General features: G+C 39.0%; 1 protein-coding gene across 4 annotated transcripts in view; it reads right to left on the bottom strand.

Annotated features, from left to right (window-relative positions):
* LRP1 (LDL receptor protein 1) overlaps nucleotides 1-24,881 on the bottom strand; it is a 1,015,507-nt gene that overhangs the window by 228,798 nt on the left and 761,828 nt on the right. For all 4 annotated transcript variants that reach the window (XM_068367027.1, XM_068367026.1, XM_068367028.1 and 1 more), the window contains 5 exons: nucleotides 23,831-23,968; nucleotides 23,006-23,122; nucleotides 6,709-6,837; nucleotides 5,582-5,791; nucleotides 2,303-2,391 (listed from right to left, as the gene is read on the bottom strand). In XM_068367027.1, the coding sequence (XP_068223128.1) occupies nucleotides 2,303-2,391; nucleotides 5,582-5,791; nucleotides 6,709-6,837; nucleotides 23,006-23,122; nucleotides 23,831-23,968 (683 nt within the window). The remainder of the gene's footprint in view (nucleotides 1-2,302; nucleotides 2,392-5,581; nucleotides 5,792-6,708; nucleotides 6,838-23,005; nucleotides 23,123-23,830; nucleotides 23,969-24,881) is intronic.

A 24,881-nucleotide genomic window follows, 5' to 3' on the forward strand; every position in this document is an offset into this window, starting at 1 on the left:
CGGGACCCTTGTTCATCAGGGAGTGGGGAGGGACTATAACTTTGAAAGGGATCAGACAACAGATCTTGTATTTCATTAAACAGGCCAATCCAGAGTCTTTTCCTCACGTCCACGACATTCGGGCGGTAGCGACCTCAATAAATTTTTTCCATCATATGAACTTTACAGATCTCTCTAAATATACGGGATGGAAATCCCCCTCAGTGTTCAAGCGGCACTATCTTAAACAATTAGAGGCCCTTCAACTCGCTACCGTAGCCGCAGGGAGCGTGGTATCCCCCGGACAAATTCCTTCTAACTAATTCCTGAATCCGATATCTTCCACCTTCTTCCTCTTACCTGCCTCACTTACAGTTCCAACCTGAGTTCGGTTTGTTATATCACACCCATGGGTGTTCCCATTTCGTAACATTGCTATTTTATTATCATTGTTCAATTTACTCTTACCATACGAACTGTATTTCTTTAGTGTCCAAGTTTATATAATTTGTTCCAGTGTTTGACCTTAATTGGTTTTATTTCAAGTTTAATGTTCATTTGTCTTCCCTTCCTGGGATATTATACCTTATCATGCTGATGTTATTAAAGACGACCGTCTTCTACGTTAACTTTTGATTAAACCACTGTTTGTTATGTTGATTTTAATTCGTTCCCTTATAGTTAATGAAGTTTGGGTTCGTTTTCTCTGGTACTATTTCACTGGGCGGCACAGGGATTGAGCCCAGAAAAGGGATTTTGACGAAGGAAAAATCTATTTCTGGGCGAGAGACCTGTGCCGCCCAGTGAACCCACCCTAGTTGCTCCCCCCCTGATCAGACCCCAAACTTAAGGGTGCTGTAAGGAGTGATGGGCAAGCGTGGGTAGAGTTAGTAGTACTGGTCTGCGAGGCAGGGGAGGTTGAACTGCACCTCACTATTGAGGGATTTCGAAGAGAAGAAGTCTAAATGGTACGAGACCTCTGGTATTTCGCCCCAGTCTATACCGACACCATTAGGTGAGCAAGCTAGTTCAACCTAGCATTCCTATACATTTTTTCTCTGGTAATATTAGCAGTTATATTCCTTTGAAATGGTGCTTAAGGAGCATTTCACTGGGCGGCACAGGTCTCTCGCCCAGAAATAGATTTTTCCTTCGTCAAAATCCCTTTATCAGGTACATAGTCAACAACAACAGGGCATCAGTGAACAATGGGAGTCATTAAAGTTACAACCCAGGGTTGCCAGGTTTCCTAAGTGAGAAAAGGCTAACTTTGATCAACTGCAGCTTTAAGAAGTTAAAAAAGGCCAAAGGTATAGCCTTTAAGGCCAACCTTTTATGATATTGCTAAAGGGTAACCAATTTCAAATAAAAAAAAGGCCAAAATTGACGTCTTTAACTGAAAAAGGCCAATCTGGCAATCCTGTTACAAACTCGATTACATTTATGTGTTCATCAACAATGGTATCATTCAAATGACATTGTTGAAGCTCGTCCGCCATATTTAAACGGCGTCTTAACAAATTTAAGTTAAGCTTACCTGATAATCCGAGACGCCCAAAATTCCCCCTTCTTACCGGGTAACGTGTCGTCATCGGTAACAGCAATCTCTCAGGTGTCTCTCGGGATTGCCGAAAGAGCGGGAGCGCTATGGTCAACCACTCCCCCGGCGAAACCCGAGAAAACCCCGACAGGATGTGAATCCGGGCTTCCCAAAATGGCGGCCAGGATTCACACTACGGGAAGGAGAACTTTGAGAGCAAGGTTTTCCCCTGCATGTCGAGCAGAGCGTGTGCGGGTCTACAGAAGGTGACGAACACCACCCATTGCAATGCCCGCCATGGCCTGCACAACATTGCATTTTAAATAGTTAACATTCTCCTTCATAACAAAGACCAATCACTAGTACACAAGCACAAGAAAAGGCAAAAGGCTGTAGCGTAGAGAGCGGAGAGTAGTGCAACCATCCACATTGAGCTGAAGCGAGTGAATGGGGAAAGCGGACTGGCGGTGGGTGGGGGGGGAGTTAAGCTCCGCCCCATACCGCCAGCCAACCAATCAGCACAACTGCCAGGTTTTCTTTCTCTTCGGCTGTTTCAGCTGAGCTGAAGCGAATTCATATATTAAATGATTACAATGTTTGTATATCGCGCCGTAACAAAATTAGATTACGAGTTTCTATCTTTTTTTACAATAAACCATTAGAATATACATTACTGATATTTAGATGAACAGTTGAAATAATTATCAATTATACATATATAAAAGAAAGAAAAAGTACTCTAGTTCTTTATGATAACTGTCACAACATTAAAAATATACTTACATAAATCAGAAGTTTCGTCTGAGCCATCAGTGCATTGGGGTGTTCCATCACAAATCTGATTTTCAAGGATGCATTTACCATTCTTACATCTGTAGATATGAATAAATAAAACCATAAAAAATCTTGAAAAATAAAAATAAAATTCTAGTAATAAAATTTCTTATTCTTTCTCTCCAACTCAGTTTAATCAAAAGTTACACGTGAAATTTTCAAATATTTAAAAATTTTCCTATTTTCTTTCCCTTCAATAAATATATACCCCTATTATAGAAAAAAACACTTTGGAAGTAAATGGCAACTGATGTACCAGCCTCTTTGTCTCCTATGTTTTGAACATGAAATTATCCCAATCATTTTGATACGACAATAGTAGGTAAGGAGGGTAGGCATATACAGTATATGAATATTACGCGAGTATAGAAATAAGAAATTTTTATTTCTATAAACTTTTGATGTTCATACTGTTCACTCCCACAAACAGCATCTGTTTAGTAAACCAACTTGGAAACCTAAATTTAAAGCTCTCAGTTTATGAGGCCCACTGATGGGGTCAATACTTATACAAGTTAGAAGGTATCTGTATTATAAAAGGCTTAAGGAATAAATAGGAATGAGAACTGCTAGCCTTTTTATGAATCTGAAACAACTGTATATCTTTTCTATCCACAACAAAGTTGAGAACCGAGGGGTATAAACAATCTCGGAAGTTGTTACTTCTGCAAATTTAGAAGAATAAGAGGCTTCGAAACTTATCTCACTGTACTCAACTTACTAAGGTATTTCCCAGAATTAAGGTTACATAAAGTTTGTAAATAGAATAATTCCTTATTTTAAAGGACTGCCTCTGTGATTTCTTTCACTTCCTCTTAGTGTATCCCAAGTTTTTTTTTTAGGCTCGAGCCATGTCGCCCTAATGGAAGTTCCTTCTGGCAACTTCTACAGTATAATATCTCTGCGATTGATATTACAAGAAAATTACCGTCAAGTATCACAGGGTTCCAACCCTCGGAAACGACTATCCGAAGATATCGTGTACAATCAGGGACGTATCCTAAGATAACCTAGATAGCTGCACCCCAAACAGACCTTACCCAGTCTAATCGACTAAGGGGAAGGATAAATAAGGAGCCGTTACACATCCTATCACTTTCGTGTGCCCCTATATGTTCCTGCTTCTTATTCCATCGAACGCAGCTGATGGCTACAGTTCAGTTGATTTTTGGGGGCGCTTTTTTTGCAAACTTTGATGATTAGTTTTGAGAATTGGCTTCCTCTTTCTTGCTAAAGTTGAGTATCTACCTCTCTTTGGCTTTGTTTATGCTAATTTTGATTTTAGCTCCCTTCGGAGACTAAGTTTTTAGCATTTGGTTAGAGGAAGCCTGAGCGCTTTGAGTCCTGCTAGCATGGCGTCGGGCTTAGTCCTTGATGGCCTCTTTTTTGTCGTGTTTACTTAAATTTTTGGGTAAGTCACGTTAACTAGTTTTGGTTTAGCATTACGATGCTAAGGACTCAATTTTATATATAATTCTATTACAATTTATTATTTTAGTCTTTTTGTGAGTTCGTATCAGTTTTGGTTAGCCTAACCTAGAGTTGGCAGTTTTGTTGGGAGCTCCTGGCCATCATGCTACAAACGTCATCCCCTTTGAGAAGGGTGGCTCATTTTTCTTGGTCAGTTGGTTCACTGACTGACTAATGCCACATTCCTCAGAGTTTCTCAGAACTAAGAAGGCAATGTTTTAGAGATCCCCTTTGCGAAGGGTGAGCTCATTTTTCCTTGTTCAGTTGGTTCGCTGACTGGGTATGCCTTTTCTTTAGTTTCTGAGTTTCTTCTTTCGTCTTGTGGTATCTGGCCAGGCCTATAATTTTACGGCAGGTCCGTCGGGCCATCGTGCTACATAACCTCTATAGTTTGTTTACGGTATACTTTTCGAGTTCCCCTTTGCGAAGGGTGAGCCTTTTATCCTGTCGGTGCGCTGACAGTTGTGTGTTGCCGTATTCTAACCTTATAAATATCTAACTGAAGGACTGGGGTATATACGGGGCATGCTGTGCATTCGTATGTAGGACTCGATGTACAAGCATTTACTCTTAACCAGCTTGCATTAACCCATGATGAGCTAAGGGCCAAGTTAATGGAGCACTACCAAGCAAAACAGGATACAAATGATTGAGTTTAGTTAAAACCTCATTAACCCCAACAAGATTTTAGGAAATCATAAAATATGTCACCCCATCCACCTATAATGTAATATGATACAATTTAGGATCCAGATTACCCACTTGGTCTTCTACCTCACAATCTAGTTGTGTTATGGAGTGACTTGGGTTGCAGTATTGCAAGGGTTTAGTAACAGATGTATCTACAGTAATTTAAGAATTTGAGGCTCTGTGAGACTCAAATTTGTAATGCACAGGAAACATTCAGAACCATTACTGAAAGAAAATACTAAATTTAAACAACTTAGGGATTTATGTTAAGTTTGTCAACAAGGGATGTGGGACCAGATTTACCACTTTTAAGGAAGGATTTACTGGAATTCTAAACTTACAGCAGAAAGCTAGCAATGTCAAGAACTTATTAATCTCATCACTATTGAAAGCTGGCTGATTATGTGAATTGTCTAAAAGTGGAGGCTTATCAATATCATCGTCATCGCTAAATAATCAACGAGCCTAGACTTCCCTGGCTTTTCCCCAGAACTAAGTTTTCTTTTGCAGCGAACTGTTAACTTGAACAGCATCCGTTGAAACATACTTTCCATAAGTAATGTGAGGGAAATACATTCATCACAATGGTTATTTAAATCACAGTATTGCCCCCGACATAAGATGCAAAGTAAATGCTGACCATAATCTCCTAGAAACCATTCCCATGCATACCCCACGCAGTAACTGTTAACAAAGTGTGCAATAATAAGCAAACTGGAGAACATCTGAACTCAGCAAAGATGACTAAGAAACTGAAGAAACAAAGTAAACTGGCGCATAAAGTTACCACTTACACAACGAACTGCCATATAAAGTTACCACTTACCACTAGAACATTCCTTCCTTTACTAAGGCCATGTATTTATGTATTGAAGGGAAAGAAAATTGGAAAATTTATTTTTTGCATTTAATTTTACAAGAAAATGTTGATTAAACTAAGCTTCTGTAGAAGAGGCAATATGAGCATCAGGGGAGGTTCCCAGAAATACTTAACACATTTTGAGCATTCAAGAAAGTACAAAAAATCCAAAACACACAAAAATTCAGAATCACTACTACTGTACTTACCTAAATCGACCAAGGGCACATGAATGATTTGCACAAAAAGCATCGTCTTCATCATGTCCATCTGCGCAGTCTTTCTCTCCATCACAGAGCCAAGCAGTTGGTACACAAGCATTGTTATTGCAACTTGCAAATCCTGGTCCACATGATGAACTACAATTACGTTCATCGGATTCATCACTACAATCTGGATCATGATCACACACCCAGTCCCTGTAAAAGCAAAATTAACTTAATAATATTTGTATATCATCTAATGACATATTACATTTGAATGATACAAAGGAAAAAAGTTCAGCAATATACTTATTTGAGATCAATGATCAGAAAATGTAATCAATCTATATTAAAAAACACTACAAAGTCCTTGACTGTATTTTATTCTTTGTATGACAATGAAACATGTTGGATGTCCTGAAAATAAGTAAATTCTGGCTTCATTTACAACAAGTAAAAAAAAAAAAAAAAAAAAAAAAAAGACTCATTGAATATGCAATCTTAAAATGGATCTAAGTTGAATTCTACAGGAAATACTGTATGAAATATATAAAGGGGAAGAAAAATGATTGAACACCTCTTTTGCACAACTCTAATTCTACACAGTATGGTCTACAGTATATCAATGCAAAACATATGTTCAGGTAGAAATTCTCTGGATCAAATTCTTGAGACAGAAATGTGATGGCACTGCAAGGATGAGGTGGTAGATAAATCTTTTGCATACATAATGAGAATATTTGTGATAATAATATGGCATAATTAAGTATTATTTTACTTAATTATGCCATATTATTATCACAAATATTCTAATGACATAAGTTAAATTTCTCTACTCTTATATTTCCTGTCACAAGGGAATAGTTTTAAATATGTCATAAATATTGGATCAGGTAAAACTGAAGATTTTTTACTTAACTAAAAAGATCTAGTCAACAAAAACGAGAGGTGGGACAATTTCTTGTTGAACTTAGGTAACTACAGTATACACTTGAGTGTTAACATATGCATAGAAGATGTTTATGCCTCCTCCATGGATTAGAGTACCTGGGATTTTTTGTAGATATATGAAAAGATGATATTAGAAGCGATGGACTTTTGATGAACCAATTTTCCTTTTAAAGGTTACTTACTGTAATATACAAAACGGCGAGGATTCACATCTGAACATGTTGGGTTCACAATTCCCACTGCACTTGAGTTCATCACTCCCATCCGGACAGTTATTTTCTCCATCACATTTGAGTTTCTCAGCAATGCACCTAAAAGTCAAATGATTAAGACAAAAATATCATAGTATTCAAGCATTTTATGTAAAATAAAAAGGGATGAAAGTAGTAATAAATAAAAAATATTACATTAAAAAGAACACTATAATTGACCAAGCATAACCAGAATTCTAATAATAATCTAAATAGCAGGGGATGAAGGAAGTAATAAATAAAAACTATTAAAATAAAAATGTTACATTAAAAATCAACCAAGCATAAACAAAATTCTAATAATAATCTAGATTTTCTATGATCATCTGATGTTGATAATGCTTGTCTCCTAGAGCCTGGTTTAAATCAACATTTATCCAAAATCTAAAAAATTCCTATTTTTTTTCCATTCAATAGGCCTAGACCTCTATTAAACACAGCCACTGAGGGGGGCAGGGCAGCCTCAACTTGGTGCCGGTCCCAAGCCCGGTAAATGGGGAGGGTTGGCGGCAGGAAAGGCATCCGGCCATGAAAAACTAGCCAAAACAACTATGGTCAGTGAGTATAATTAGAATGAAATTAATGCTAGGGCGTTCCCCTTCAGCGATGCGTTGGGACCTCGCCTGATCCCTCCGAAAAATCGGCAAGGGCTACCCAGTCATGGGCGGGCTGGGTTAAAGAGGCAAGCTCAGAGGAAAATTTTTGAGGAGAGGATGAGAGTAGCAACACTGAATGTGGGGACAATGACTGGAAAAGGGGGAGAGCTGGTTGACCTCATGGAGAGAAGGAAGATTGGAGTGCTGTGTGTGCAGGAGACCAGGTGGAAGGGAAATAACGCAAGAGAACTAGGCGAAGGTTGTAAATTATATTACAGTGGAGCAAATATGGAAGGAAGAAATGGAGTAGGAATAATATTATCGAAAGAGTTGAAGGAAAATTTGATTGGGGTGAATAGGAAAAATGACAGAATTATGAGTTTAAAGCTAGGACTGGGAGCAACAATAGTCAATGTGGTGTGTGCCTATACCCCGCAAACTGGATGTACAGAGGAGGAGGAGAAGGATACATTCTGGTAGGAGATGGACCAGGAGCTAGGAATAATTCCTGCAAGGGAAATGGTAATTATAGGAGGAGATCTGAACGGCCACTTGGGAATTAGTAGGGAAGGGATAGAGAGAGTGCATGGAGGTTGGGGTGTGGGTGAGAGAAATGATGGGGGAGAAAGTGTGATTGATTTTGCATTGGCTTTTGATCTCGCAATGATCAATACCTTCTTTGAGAAGAAGATTAACAGACTGATTACTTACAGTAGTGGTGGCAGGGAGAGCCAGATAGATTTGCTGCTGTGTAAGAGAGACCATCTGAAGGAAGTCAGAAATTGCAAGGTGATAAATGGGGAGAGTATAGTAGCGCAACACAGGTTAGTGGTAATTGATTGCAGACTAATGAATTGTAGAAGTAAAAAGACGAGAATGGACTCAAAGATTAAGTGGTGGGTGTACTGTATCAAGGATGACCTTCGATCAAAGGGATTAACTGGTGATGAGGTGTGGGACAGAGGTAGATGGAGAAAGCTGACCAGAAACATCAACCCCACATAGAAGTGGGAAAAGATGTAGACTAAGAAGAAGAAGAAGAAGAAGAAGGCCTAGGCCTCTATTATAGTACTCAGACAAATCTAGCAGTTATTATTACTATCATTATCGCAAGCTAAGCTATAACCCTAGTAGGAAAAGCAAGATGCTATAAGCCCAAGGGCTCCAACAGGGAAAAATAGCCCAGTGAGGAAAGGAAACAAGGACATAGATAAACTACAAATAAAGAAATAAACAATCAAAATGAAATATTTTAAGAACAGTAACAACATGAAATTAGATCTTTCTTACATAAACTATAAAAACTTCAAAAATATAAGAGAAAGAGAAAGATAAAAAAGCATGCTCGAGTGTACCCTCAAGCAAGAGAACTCTAATCCAAGACTGTGGAAGGCCATGATACAAAGGCTATGGCACTATCCAAAAGTAAAGAACAATGATTTGATTTGGGAGTGTTCTTCTCTAAAAGAGCTTAATGGCAATAACCTTGTTTATCTCTCCCTGCAAAGGGTAATGGCAATAACTAGTCGATGACCTCCTGCTTTTCAGTTTATCTCATCGCTGGTGTCTAATAGACATGTCCTTACTTTGCCCAGCGATATAAATTGAATTTCAGAAGTTTCTTTTGAGCAAATAAATCACAATGCAAATCCAATTTTTCCTGACTGTGTTGCAGAAATGTAAATTAGGCCTGGCAGGTGGCTGCAGAGTTGTGTTTATTTGTAAAGAGGAATATTATTCTCTCACATTCCCTCTTATTTCAAGTTATGTTAGTTGTTAGTTGAATGCTTTGATCAGTAATTTAAAGTTAAAGTTCTGGAACACACCACTTGATGTTTTATTTACATTTAGTTCAGGGTAATCCAGAGAAGACTGGTAACACTTGGCTAAATTTCTTTAGTTTGCATAGCAGCTCTAGTTTTTTCTTGCATTATCTTGGCTATTAGTGACGTAGTAGGTGATCGCGCCCAATAACATTTATATTTTTATTATGGTGTGAATATTTAATAATGATTATTTCAATATAACTTGAGGAAGCTGAAGGTTCATGTTTTGATTGGCAGTCAGTCCACCTTAATTGAAATTTTACTTTGAGTATTTTTCTCAGCTGTTAGATGCATTAACGTAAGGTACAGTGCGGTCCCAAAATATGTGTTTGAATTGTGCGATTCCCTTTTCATGCGGCCGCTAGTTCTCTAAAATAACTTTTTTTTGGGCTTGAGCCATATCGTCCTGATGGAAGTTCGTCTAGGCAGCTTTCTACTTGAGGTATTTCTGCGAGTAATATACCAGAGAATTTTACCTATGGAGGTATCATGGGGTTACATCCTGTTGAGCGAATATCCCGAAAGATATTGTGTATGTAACAGGGACATGTTTAAAATAACCAAGGCTATCCACCCCAGAATGGCATTAACCTTGTCTCAAAGGATATGGGATAGGATTGGATACATGGGAGAGCCATTACAACTTCAATACCAGTGTGTTGCTGTAAACACGGTCGCTGGTTCTCCATTGCTTCTTGCAGCCACCCTATTGTTGCTTGCTTGGGAGTTTCTCAACTTTTTTTTTTTCAAAGTTTTTTGAGTGTTTGAATTATGGATGCCCTGCATCTTCTACATCAGTTAAGCTGAGTACCATCTGAGTTTTTTGTGGAGAATTTCGTAACTCCCACTTGTTTTTTCTGCGATGTGTCTGTTTCTACTATGTCGCCGCCGCATGCTCGAGGCTGGTTTCTCATAATTCTAAATTACTCAAGTTTTCTATATGAATTTTGTAGCTAGCCTTGTTAAAATATGTTTACATTTCTCTATTATTCTAGGTTAGACAATTGCTTTACTGCATGCTTTTCTTACCCAGCCGATGTTCTAGAATGGCCGTTACACCTAGCCTATGGCCTAGGGTAGCTATTATTCTGTCTCCTTCTCCCCTCCTTCCCTCCCTTCTTACCACTGGACCGTGTGGTTCTCGTGACAGTTGGCAATCCTCCCTTTCTATTGTACATCATACATGGGAGCTGCCTTCTTGAAGGGGTTCCCTCGAGAGTTGTAGATGGACAGACACAGTCAGCCTAGGTCAACAGTTTCCACTCTATCTACTTAGCCTTAGTTTTTGGATAGGCAGCACTGGTTGTGGGAATTTGTTCTGTACTTTCTGTTGTTTCCCTTAGAACAAAACTAATTCTCTTCTAATATCGACAGGTAGGCCTGCCTCTCCTGCCGCCTTACCCTTCTTCTAGGCTATCTTTCTTAGTCTTGGCTAAGTGGCAGCCACTTGAGAGACTCATTCTCTGTGCCTACTTACTGTAGATCCCTTGAAATGACTCCGGATTGTTCTAATACTACAGTTAGGCCCTCCTGTCCTGCATCCCTACTTTTTCTAGGTCCCTTAACTCCCTTTTCCCTGTTAGACTTTGTTCCTCCTTGCCATGGAACTCCGGTTCCTTTGCCTAGTCTGATCTTCCCTGGCATTTGAAGAGTCCTCAGCTGCTATACACGTCTTGGGTACTGTTAGTCTACCCTCGGATTTGCATAGAAGAACCCTAGTTTAGGTTAGTTCTCTTGGCTGCCTCAGCGGCCGTCTTCTGGTAGGCTACAATTTCTTCCTGGCAGTGGAACTACAGTTCCTTTGCCTAGTCTGTTCTTCCCAGGCATTTGAGGACCCTCTATTGCTATATATCTAGACTAGCAAGCCTGGGGTTTCTGTCAGCTTACTCCTATTTAGGTATTGAAATTTGATCCTAGACAAGGATTGTCTCTCTTGCCGCCTTAGCAGTCGCCTTGTGGTTGGTAGTGGCTCCCTCCACTAAGCTATGTCTTTCTCGCTGCGGAGCCTTGGTTCGTTTGCTCAGTCGGAATTTTCCTAGCTTTAGTGACTACCACAATGCCATACTTCCAGACGTGCCGGCTTGAGTGCCATTACCTCTAGATGTGAGTAGACTGAGATCCATTCATCTTTTATTAAAGAGAAAGCTCCCTTGCCACCTTAGCCGTCGCCTTACACTTGTTGCCTGCGTGTGCACCCTACCCTCCAACCTTCTTTTAGGTCTGGCTTCCTGGGTTCTTGGCACATTTAACCCGAACAATTACTTTGGCTGCATATTTACCCTCGCCTAGATCTTTTCCTTACTGGTAACTTGACTTATGAATAGGTCACCCTGCTCATTATACCAAGCAACCTTGGACAACAGGCTCTCTAGCCTGATATCCACCTCTGGGAGTTTACCTTCCCTCTTCTATGACTAGTTGGTAAACTTCCTAGTATAGCTGGTATGATTAAAGGATCATAGCTATTTTCTAATTCTCCTGGCATATTTTGGGCAATAGCTTATAATAAGCAGTCGTTTTATAATATCTTTCCAATCATATCTGAGGAACATTATCCTCCAAATTGAACGATTGGATGCCTAGTTGTCAAGATTTTCCTCAAATTTACGAATTCTTGGCATCCTGGCCGTTCAGATGGCTTTCATTATTTTCAATGGGTAAAACCCCATTCCCTGATAAATCTAATGTGAACTGTGTGAGTGCCAGTCAGCTCTACCAACTGACCCCTCTATTAATGGACTATACCGTTTCTCTTACCTTTGACTATTCTCTCAGGGTTTGTCTACTGGTTGCCAACTTAGCAATGGCTACTTACAGCATTGCGTCGACTAACCTACCAGCTAAGGGAAGGTTAGACCTTGGGCCCATGTCAGCTTTACATAGCTGCCACCCTAGGGCACAGCTACTGCTCCCTTAGGTTGAACGGTGTCTGATGTTGCCACCTTAAGTTGTCTGATTGACCAATTTCGTTGAAAAAGTGTTCTATTGATATGAATCTTTTACCTTCCCTCCTTTCTACCACTCTATTGCAATTTATATAGAATTATGAGATGTTCGGCATGAACTTCCATTGTAGTCTAGCCCTAGCTGTAGATAGTAGTAGATAAAAAAACCTTTGAATTGGTATATATATATATATATATATATATATATATATATATATATATATATATATATATATATATATATATATATATATATATATATATATATATATATATATATATATATATATATACCAATTTATTTAAAATATTATATATTTTATAAATTAAGATATAAAAAAGATTGTGTCGATAACGTAACCATTGAAATTTTTCTATCCTTACATGTTGCTGAGGACATGGAATGTTCAACGGTAACCTGTACCAGGTGGGTCAAGCTGCCTTGCGGACATAAGACCTGCAGGAAACATGAGGACTGTCATGATTCCATGGGATCCTTTACTTTCTGGGAACTGTCAAACTGCAGTATATGTAAGGATCTCCTCCATACAGTACTGGCTTCCACGTTACCAACGTTTCTCAATATGAGGAAATTTGGGGCCAGAAAACCATCAGACACTGGGTGAGAGGGTTTCAGAGGAGCTCTCAACAAGGTGCCCCATATCTTCCTTCCCTGGAAATGAAGGATCTCCTGTTCCCCAGACCTGATGTGACTGCGGTGTACAGTCATCAAACACCAACGGTTCAACTTCGTGCTACAACCAGATCCTGCAGATGACGAAGTCGGGGTCGCGCTCCAGGACATGTATTTGGATGCTGACAACATGTCAACAGCCTCTTCCATTTCATCAGAAAAAGAGAGGGTTTTGCTGACAACGGAAGCCTGGGATGACTCACTCGACAGCCAGCACAGAAGTACTGCTCCTAGTACTTCCTCCTTGCCTAATCCTGTCCCTGGATCTACTTCATCTGCCTCATCTTGCACTCCTCTTCCAACTCCAACTTCCCCCTTGTTCCCTGGACATTTGGAGTTCATGGCATCCATGGAAAATATTCATGCAGAGCATAATAGAGCTTAAGCGTCCTTAGAAGCGAAGATTGAGGTGCTTTAACAGGCACCAAAGGCCAAAGCTCCACCAGTTTCCAGACTGTTTAGCCAAGAACCCTTGGCATTACGCAGAATACATGGTTCTGAGTGAGGGGTACCTTTACATTGGTGACGACTTGGGCTCCAAATCTGTTTCAGATTTAGAGTTTTACACCCCCTTCCATTCTGAAGCGTCTATTAAGGATGGTACAATTCCCAAGGAAAAGATCATCTTAGACCACGGTAAGGCTCAATCATTGTTGGTTAAGGAGCTCAAGTCAGCTGAGTTTACTAATACTCAACATTATGCTTTCAACAGGAAGCAAGCTACATTTGTAGCTCCTAAGGATACTGTCTTTCCCTTTGCGTCGAAGAGTTTGGAGGCTGTTAAGAAGGCAGCACTGGAAGGTGGACCTTTGCCAATGCTTGAGGAGTGCAAGCCTGTTTCTCTTGCTCTCCCATATGACTCCGACAGTTGGGAAGATGTTCAATACACCTTCACAGTTGGCAAACTGGATAGAGACATGGGAGGTAAGCAGTTTAGTGAAAGACTGCCTAGAATTCTGGAATTCCTATTAAAAGCGGAATTAGAGGCCAAAGAAAGACTGGCAGCGTCTTTGTCGCACCAGTCTTATCTTCGAGATGCTAATTGGGAACTATATAAAATCTGACCTCTTCCCTGTTCTGGCAAAGACCCATTTAAATACCTTCTATCGTGATCTGCTTATGTTCTTTTTAGCCAACAGAGCCTGCAGAGAGCAAGTCCTAATAAGCGGCAACTATTAGGCATGAGTCTAAAAAGTTTATTGACTCCAACATCTGGAGGAAAGATTTATTTCCCCAAAAGGTGGTAAAAAAAAAAAGTCATGGACAAGGCAGCTTACGAGAACAAGAACCTTATGAAGAAATGGGGCATGTCCTCCAAGAGGAAATTTATGCCCCAGAGAAGGACCTCAACCTAAAGGCAAGAAGCGTAGGAGACCCTTTAAGGGTAAGAAATTTTTCCTTCCGCGACAGCCAAATATGCCACCATTCCCCAAACGGTGTACACGGTTCCCCAGCAGTACGTTACACAGTCCCCAGCCTTTAATTCTATCTACGAACAGACCACTACCACATCTCATCCCCTTAGAGCTCCAAGGGAAAAATGCAAGTGGAAGGGGAAGATCTGGAAGAGGTGGCCAATCTAGGGAAACAGAAGCGAGGCGCATAATGGAGCAGGTCCCTCAAAACAACAATGAAGAGATTCTTTAGCGGGAAGACTCTATCGCTTTAAGGATCGACGGAAGTTCGACCCTTGGGCACACAGCATAGTCTCAAAAGGACTAGGCTGGAGGAATTGGAGACAGAAGCCACCACAGTTCAAGAGGTTCTTCCAACCCACAACTCCATTCCTGGAAGAATACGTGTAGGATCTCCTGCAGAAGGGAGTTTCCACTACAAAAAATCCATGAACTTTCAAGGGCGGCTATTTTGCGTGCCGAATAAAGATTTGAACACTTCAAACTATTCTGGACATGTCCCCTCTAGACAAGTTCCAGATACAGTACTAACTATTTTGCAAATACGAACCCCACAACCCCAGGGGGCCTACACCGTCTCCATAGATCCTTCTTTTGACGCTTATTGCCATCTTCCAATAGGTCGGCACTTCTCCTCCTACCTTGGTTTCAGACTGGCAAGAAACTCCTACGTATTCAAAGCTATGCCCTTCAGGATCAGCATAGCTCCAATTGATTTATTGATTTAAGGTTTTCAGGCATCCTGACATCTAAGGTCATTGACGCCGATATCATTTAGTTTATATATATAAAAAAATTAAAGATTATTCAATTAAAACCGTAAAAGTTGAATGTCATTATAAACGTTAGATAGTTTTCAGAAGACCTGCTTCTGAAGTAAATCTAAAAATGCCACTTGCATAGTAGGACACATGTCCAAGAATCTTGGCAAGGATGAACCTGCCACCTTCACCTTGAGCCTCAAACAAATATCTATTCCTTAAGTTATTATAATTGGGGCATTCAGTCAACAAATGCCTCACTGTTAGAGGTACTAAACAGTCTTCACAATAGTGTTGGTGTTGGCCCTTCAGCAGAAACTCGTGTGTCAACCGAGTGTGACCAATACGGAGACGACAAAGAGAAGTCTCCCATTTTTGGGGCATCATGTTATACCTCCAAGGTAATATGGCATTTGCTACTTCTCTCATTTTATTGCTATCTAGACTATCCCAGTGCTGTTGCCATTTATTACAAAGCAATTTCTTGATGTTAGGTAGGAAATCGTTACACGGAATGGGATATCTTCTTGGCAGCAACTCGGATGCAGCATTCTTTGCCAGTGAATTTGCCTTCTCATTCCCAGACACACCTACGTGTGCTGGAACCCAACAAAATCTAACTGTTATACCTCTCCGTCCAATAATAAAAAGCCATTCTAAAATCTTTAAAACTAGAGGGTTGCTAGAATTAAAAACTTCTAAAGCTTGAAGGACACTCCTTGCATCACTAAAAATTGTAAAATTACCCCCCTCCTCCAATGCTATTTTCTCAATAGCGGTTAGTATGCCATACAGTTCGGCAGTAAATATGGAAGCTGTTAGAGGAAGTGCACCTCTACAATTAAAATCATTACTATGTACTCCAAATCCAACGCCAGCATCAGATTTGGAGCCATCAGTATATATAAAGGTCGATCCTCTATATTCTTCAACATGTTCCATAAAAAGAGACCTGGCTTCTAGGTCAGTCATATTCTTCTTAACTCCAATAAAGTATTTACAAAAAGATATCTCTGGTAATTTCCATAGAGGCATTGATGATACCTTGAATGGAAGTACCTTACTTCTAATTATATCCAGACTGTTTAATAATCGTTTCACCCGAAAGCCATAAGGTTGAGGAGATTTTGGGTGCAACTCAAAGTATGATGTGTGTCTTACAAGGCTTGCAGTCTGAAAGGCTAAAGAGTTAGGGAGTCTTTGCAATCTAAACCAATACCGAATAATAGAAGACTTCGGTAAAGGTCTAGAGGTAACTCTCCAGCATCAACAAGGAGACTTGAGATAGGTGAGGTTTTAAATGCTCCTGTAGACAATCTAATACCTGCATGATGTATTGAGTCTAATATTTTTAGCCAGCTTGGGGTGGCTGAAGAGTATATTTCACATCCATAACTAATTTTGGAAAAAATCAAGGCCTTGTATAATTTTAATATAGTATTGCGGTCTGCCCCCCATGATGTATGAGACAATACTTTTAAGATATTCAGAGCCTCGAGACATTTAGCTTTTAACGCTTTTAAGTGAGAAACCCATGTAAGCCTACAATCAAATATCAAACCTAAAAATTTAGCTTCACTTGCACATGGTATCCATTGACCTTTAATGTATATATCCGGGTCTGGATGTACTCCCCGGATATGACAAAAATGGACAATGGTAGTTTTACTTGTCGAGAACTTAAATCCATTCATGTCAGCCCACTGGATAATTTTGTCAATAGAGTTGGATTTTTCTCTCAACCATTGCCCATTCTAGTGCCAGCAAATGATATTGAGAGATAATCCACAAATAATGTTGAGAGAACATCTTGGGGAATGACAGAGGATATCCCATTAATTGCTAGTGCAAACAGGGTTACACTCAGCACACTCCCCTGAGGAACTCCTTCTTCCTGACACTTACTCTCTGATAGAGTTTCCCCCACTCTCACTTGAAAAATTCTATGCGAAAGAAATGACTGAATAAATAGTGGTAGTTCTCCTTTTAATCCTAGTTCATAAATTGTTTCAAGTATACCATATATCCATGTGGTATCATATGCCTTTTCAAGGTAAAAAAAAACTGTCACATGGTGGTGTTTGGAAGCAAAGGCTTAACAAATAGAGGACTCAAGTCTTATTAACACATCAGTTGTTGAGTGCATTTTTCTGAATCCACATTGAATCTGTGATAAAATACCCTTTTCAAGGTACCACATCAACCTTACATTGACCATCTTCTCCATGATTTTACATAAACAGGAAGTCAATGCAATAGGTCAATAGCTTGCTGCTAAAAACTTGTCCTTACCGGGTTTTAAAAAGGCTAAAATAATGGCTAGTTCCCAAACACTTGGGTAACTATGATCATGCCATATTCTATTAATAATACTTAAAATAAATAACTATGTATTAAAATGTACGTTTAACCATTGCATATGGAATTCCATCGGGTCCAGGAGCTGTATCGTTGCAAGTAGCGAGTGCGGAATCAAGTTCTCTTTCAGTAAAAGGAGAATTATACGATTCTTCCCTTCCTGTTGCAAAATTTAAAATTTTCTTTTCTTCAATACTCCTGTACTGGTGACCAGGAGCTGCTACCCTCTTGCACGATACATTTAAAAAATGGTCAGCCAGGGCATTGCTAACTTCATTTCCTTCAGTCACAAACTGACCATTCACTTTCAACACTGGTGGTGGGTTTGGGGTAAATTTGCCTGCAATCTTCTTTATTTTCCTCCATACAGAAGATGGTGGTGTTCTACTATTAATGGAGGAAACAAAAGCCACCCAAGATTGGCGTCTAGCTTCTTTCATGGCATGACGGAACTGTGCTCTACACTTTTTGTATGATATCAAATTTTCATCCGTACGGCGACTACGCAATCTAGTCAGGGATTTTTTGGTTGCTCTGTGCAAGGCTGTTAATTCTGAAGACCACCACGGGACTGGTCGTCTTTTGAATAGTCCTGTGGTTTTGGGAATCGAATTGATTCTTGCTGTATGGAGAGTTCCATTCAATAGGTCTATGGCATCATCAAAACTTTCAAACTGTTCTGCTCTCCCTTCGATTTCACTTAGCTCACAAAATTTAACCCAGTCTGCCTTGTCTAGATTCCATCGTGGCGATCTTTGCAAAGGCGGACCCTTGTTGGTGTTTATAATGATTGGTGCATGATCACTAGCAGGCCAATCATCTAATGTCCTCCAATCAAAATCAAGAAGGCAGTTAGAGCTTGCGATTGAAAGGTCAATGCATGACAAGGTACCTGTCTGAACATGGAAGTGCGTGGGCTCTCCTGTATTAAGGAGTCCCACGTCCTCATTCTCCAAAATTGACAAGATAATATTGCCCCTTGTGTTGGCCAAAACATCACCCCATAAAGGATGTCTACCATTCATATCTCCCAGTAAGAGAAAAGGTTGAGGGAGTTGTTGAATGACCTCTGCTAAATCATCATATAAAATATTATCATTTGGAGGTAAGTACAGAGAGCATATTGTATATTTTCTCCCTATATCATTTGTACAACCACTGCCTGCAGGGTTGTACGTATGGACATAGGTATTTGGGGAACATCTCGACGAATGTACATGAGACTTCTGCCATGGCTCCCTGCTTGTTGATTATATGGTGTTCTATAGCTAACATACTCTCGAGGACTAGGAGTGTTAGAATCAAGCATACTTTCCTGTAGACATACAATTATGGGGGAATGTTCATGAATTAGGAGCTTAAGTTCTTCGTATTTCGCCCTCAAACCCTGACAGTTCCATTGCAAAATGGAGGAGAAAACTATGGATTATTTCTGGAAGACATCTTGGATGAGGTCTTCCCATTAGCAGTTTTTAATCTAACATTATTACCTGTATGTTTCTTCTGAGGTGGTCTTGTTATGTTGGGTTTTACGTTTGGGTTTTTCTTTGTATCCTTTTGATCTATTTGTTGAGGTGGATGGTGGACCTCAACTTGAATTTCTGATTTATTCAGTTTATCTTCTGGTTCATTAGAAACATCAACAGATAAAATATCAAATTTATTTGATGTCATAACCTTAACGTTTCTAATGGAGGTTGGAGAGAGAGATGGAGGTCTCTCCCTTTTATGATTAATAGATGGTGGGATTCAAGGTTTTTGCACCTTTCCCACTACAGGTGCATCAGGTAAGTTAGTCTTAAGTGGAACCTCCATCAGATCAGGCAAGGACATGGCCTGAGAGAGGTTTGTATTATTTTTTGTAATGGGGGATGAAGGCTGTACAGCAATGGGCAATGACCTAGTGTTAATACACCGTGGTAAAGCCTCAGGAGGTAATATGGTTACCTCGTTAATTGACATTTTAACAGATGGTGTACTTTTTTTGAGCTATTGGCAGTACTAGGTTGGTTTGATTTTAATGCCTTAGCATATGTATTTGATTTATTTAACAGTCTTTTGGCATGGGTCACACTTATATGTTCTAAGTTTGATTTGTTGAGGGCAGCTTCCTCCAACTTATATAGCTCGCAGCTCTTGTCTGTGGATTTATGATTCGAGCAGCAATTTAAGCACCTGGCTCCAAGTGCACACTCTCCATGGTAAGATTTGGAGCAAATACCACACATCTCATTTTTGCAAACTTTAGACGGGTGCCCAAATTTAAAACAATTGAAGCATTGCGGTGGCTTCTGCTTGAAGGGTCTTACTTTAATCCTTTCGTTCTCAATAATAATATGAAAAGGTACATCAGCATCCTGGAACGTAAGGATTATCATTGATGTACCTGGGACTTTGTGAACTTTCCATACATTTAGTGGACACATGGCCAGTATCTCCTCCTCTGTAAATTCATATAGATCTCTGTTAAAAACTACGCCCCTTCCGTAGCTATAATTTAGGTGGGGTTTGACATCTAACTTAATGTCATCATTACTTATTTTCATATTGGACAATATTACAGACTGTGTACTGGATTTAGCATGGATAAGGAAACTATTTTTTCCAAAACGAGATATATCGCCTGGTGCAATAGTTCCTACTTTTTTCTGAATCAATTTGCATATTTTAAAATAATTCCCTGTAACCCCCTTTGATTCAGCTATAAGCCACATCGGTGGTTTTGGATCTCTCTGGGAGGGCATAACTAAATCTGCGTCTTTTTCCAACCAATCGGCAGGCCTATACAGATCCAAATCTTTTGGTACCTTATCGCAGAGAGCAGCCGCGACATTCAAATTATTAATTTTAATATTATTCAAGTTATTTATTCCACTAAATGCTTCGTCATAACTACTGTAAGATATCCATGAATCCCATGTTTCAGCTTCAAGTTTCATCCTTATTTCTTTTATGCATCCACAGCATTCAAATGCTTTACATAGATCATCATAATTAGTCTCTATTGAAATTTGGGTAACATGAAGGATACGAAGTTTTCTCGTGTTACCCAAATAACTCGATTTTGAAATATCAGTAGAATGGTCCTTTCCCGTTTCGAGGTCATCAACAGAACTTTCCCTTATCACATTATCAGAGGTCGTCAACACTGCCAGGGGGGAGTCAGCAAATCCAGGGGATGGGGAGTCAGTATTTGAAGGGTCCATAGTTAAGAGTGGGATTTTCTTTGTTTTTTGTTGGTTTACCTGCTTGAGAATTTCAAGAAAGTATCATGCGTTGGAAAGGAAACTTGCATTTTCCACTATCGGCACAATGAGAGTATACTTCCCAGATGGTCCACTCCATACCCTACCCGATGGATAGCATCAAAACAGATATAGAGGCACAGGTGTAAGCTAAACCCGCCTGTTAGGACTGAGACCAAGGATATATGGAATTATCCTCCCCATATCTGTAATGATGGGCTTCCAGCCAAAAGCCAAGAGTCCCACCTCAAGGATTGGATCCCCCTGGATTCCGATGACCCAACCCTTGAGAGTAGTTCCGCCAAAAAGGTCCAAACCATCTTTGGGATGGCTGAGATCAACCAATACTCTCATATATAGCTTTGATTGCAAATACCTCCCAACCGTGATCCCTTCTCCCATTCATCTAAGCAGGCAGTAATAACGAATGTGGAAATATCCAAGCCATTTAAATAAAATAAAAATAAATAAATAAATATATAAATGAACAAATAAAATAAATATATATATATATGCATACATATATATATATATATATATATATATATATATATATATATATATATATACAGTATATATATATATATAACGTAAGTATATATATATATATAACGTAAGAGAAATAATACTCATAGAGTTAGGACAGCAAGACAAAAGAAAGTTGATAAAATTAGGAGGTCAAAAAAATATTGAGCAGGAGGAATAGAGGAAAGGGAGAGAAATTTAGATTCAAACTTGGGGAGTAATTTCCCTAAGTTCGAGAGCCCTCTTGCCCGTCATCAAGTTTCAGCACGGGAATGAAATGCCGTGCTGAAGCTCAGTGACTTCATCAAGGCATTCTCTCATTAAGAGGGGCATAGCTCCAAGGATTTTCACAAAACTAGTAGAGACCATTGTCCAGCAACTCGAGAACAAAGGTCTTCAGGTGATGGTATACTTCGACGACCGGTTAGTATGGGCTGGCAACATGCAATTTCTGGATATTCAGAGCTTTACGGGTTGGTCATGGCATAGGGTGTCGATAGGCCTCTACCTAAAACAAATCTAAGCAGTTTAACATGCATGTAGAGTGCTGAAGGCAATCATGAAACCTACTGGGAAACTATGTTGAAGAGAGGGGTCTTCAACCACACCCCTGAGCAGAGGGACATGATGGTCACCTAGCTTGCCCTCTCCAGGGATTTCCTCTCATGAAGTGATTTGGTTGAGTTGTTAGTCTTTTCTCTTTCACATTGTAAGCATGTAGTGGATGTACACTTGATTATTGGTGACTACTTTTATGGTGCATGAGTCTACCTTGTTTTATACTCTGGTATTAGTCCTTGGGGACTACACAGCAGCCTAACTGCAAAAATACTTTTTTATGAACGTAAAACTGATTTTTGGGAAGGCGCTGTGTGGTCCCAAGACACTCATACCTCCCTACACTTGTGAGAGGAAGTGGAAAAGCTGGTAAATTCTCCTGAATTAAAAATGCAATTACCATGAGAAGCAAATGCATAGGTATGCACTGCCTTCAGCATTATTAATGGTTCTCAGTGAGACTGGTTATCATTTAGCAGATTAATTCAGCATGGGTTGTGGGTTTCGCTTACACACGCCATGTCTATGCTTTGTGCATTAATACACAAGCCTTAAAGACAGGGAAGACTATATTTTTTTGGTATATCATATTGTATTGGGTTCCTTGTCCTACCCTTTACAGGAAAGTCCTTAATAAACACACAGCACCTACTCAAAAACAAGTTTTCCCTAGTCAAAACCCTTGTATTGATAGGTGAAGTTAGAAATTATAACATAAAACAAAACTAAGTATAAGATTGCCAAAGCAAAAAATATACTTATAAAATTTGCAAGATGTAATAATAGAAATGGATAACTATAGGGTACGCTAGAAAAAGCTAATCTTTATAGAAATTACAAAATTAATAAATAAATGAACTAGACATAATGAGAATGTTGGTGATTCTTCGGTAAAAAATGTCTGTGGAATTTTTCTCAACTGTTCATAACTATGAAAATACAGAACACAAAGAGTAAGAATAGTTATTGATAGGTAGGCAAGGCCCCAGGTGGCACACACTGTGATATCCATTAGACAAAAGGCTTCGGTGTCTGGGGACATTTGAAGGCCATGGTGGAAGTGGGTGTATATCATTAATGAAATTGAAATGAAACCTATATGTTTTTATTGTTAGTATTACTATTACTAGTTAAGCTACAACCCTATTTTGAAAAGCAGGAAGCTGTAAGACCAAGGAATTAAACAGGAACAAAATAGCCCATAGAGGAAAGGAAATAAGGAAATAAATAAACTATACAAGAATTAATGAGTAAAGAATATAAAATATGGTGACGGACAGTTTGAACTTTTTAGAAATAACATACCTGCCATTATCACAACGAAACTCGCCTTCTTTACATTCTTGGATAGGGCAACTTTCTTCATCAGAGCCATCTTCACAATCCTGTTCACTATCACATTTCCAACGAGCCGGTATGCATCTTTTTAAAATGTAAAAAGAAAAAGCCAAATCAACCCATATTTCCGATACAAAACAAAGTTTCTCAAGTCCAACGTAGAAAATAATTAGGGAAATCCTCTGTCAATACAGTGAACGTAACTTTCCATAATTGAATAAAAAAAAATTACAGTAATATGCCATTCTATTGTATTTCCTCCATCCTCACTATAGTTTTGACATCAACACCTGTACAGTAACTCCATCTTGGGTGTGCAATTACTCAGTTTTGTTAAAAAATTAGCAAACTGTACAGGAAGGCTAAACTATGTATGAGAGAGAGAGAGAGAGGAGAGAGAGAGAGAGAGAGAGAGAGAGAGAGAGAGGAGAGAGAGAGAGAGAGAGGAAGAGAGAGAGAGAGAGAAGAGAGAGAGAGAGAGAGAGAGAGAGAGAGAGAGAGAGAGAGAGAGCCATCTTGAAAGTAAAAATCTAAGATTGCTCATTCTATGAATTGTTATATTTAATCAAATTAAGTATAAAATTGATGTGAAGGTCATAGTGAGGAAAATGGAATAATTACAGTATCATGGTGGGTTTTAGATATACTCAGAACCATTTTTATGATTAAATGCAAGAATTTATTTTACCCAAAAGTTAGTACAATACAGAGGCGAATAATGTCAAAGAATTTATAAATATAGTACCTGTATTGTATTTCCTTACATGATTTCCTAAAAATAATAACACTTACTTTTTATTTTGGCACTGAAAATGGGTGGTGTCACATGTTTGAGGCTGTGTACAAGTATCACCTTCGTCTTCTTTTTCAGTACAATCAAATTCTCCATCACATCTCCATGAACGAGGGATGCACCGACCATTGTTACACCTTAAAAAAATATTATATATTACATAATTGTAACATAACTCTGTTCTTAATCGACATTTGTAAGAACCTAACTATGGAATGCATTATTATAGCTATAATTGTTTAACCATGTGGTTACAAACTTAAATGGTTTCATTCTAATATATTAAAAAAGTAAACAGTAAGTAACAGTAAAAAACTTGTCAGAGCATGCATATGCTAAATTTCTGATCAATACTGTACAATATTCTAAAGCCATGTCTGAAATATAGTTGTCTGAGGACTTTTCCATGATATTGGTAGTTAATTAAATACTGTAAAGTGAAAAGTGAAGCACAGTCACAGTTGTGTGCATGAGAGGGGTAGCTAGCTACCCCCTACCCCTCTAACTAGTGGGATAGGTAGCTAACCCTTCCTAAATTTTAATAGCTCGTCCTTTCAGCTTCGTCGAAAGTATACCCTTGTGAATAGCGTAGGTTTTTATTCCAGTTACGTAACAACTAATATTTTAATCGTCTTGGGGTGGCTGAGGAGTATATTTCACACCCATAATTTTTTTAAAAATTAAGGCCTTGTATAATTTTGAAATAGTTTTACGGCCTGCCCCCTATGATATATGGGACAATACATTTAACAGATTCAAAGCCTCAAGACATTTAAATTTTAACATCTTTAAGTGAGGAACCCATGCAATCATATCAATCCTAAAAAAATACCTTCACTTACACATAGGATCCGATGACTTTTGATATATCTATCCGGGTCTGGTTGTACTCCCCGAATACAAGGGAAATAGACAATAACAGTTTTGCTTGTCAAAAACTTAAATCCATTCATATCAGCCCACTGATTAATTTTGTCAATTAAGAGTTAAAGTTTTCTCTCAACCATCAACATTCTAGATCCAGCATATTATATGGAGAGATCATCTACA

Source organism: Palaemon carinicauda, chromosome 44 (assembly GCF_036898095.1).
Source record: "Palaemon carinicauda isolate YSFRI2023 chromosome 44, ASM3689809v2, whole genome shotgun sequence".
Lineage (NCBI taxonomy): Eukaryota > Metazoa > Arthropoda > Malacostraca > Decapoda > Palaemonidae > Palaemon > Palaemon carinicauda.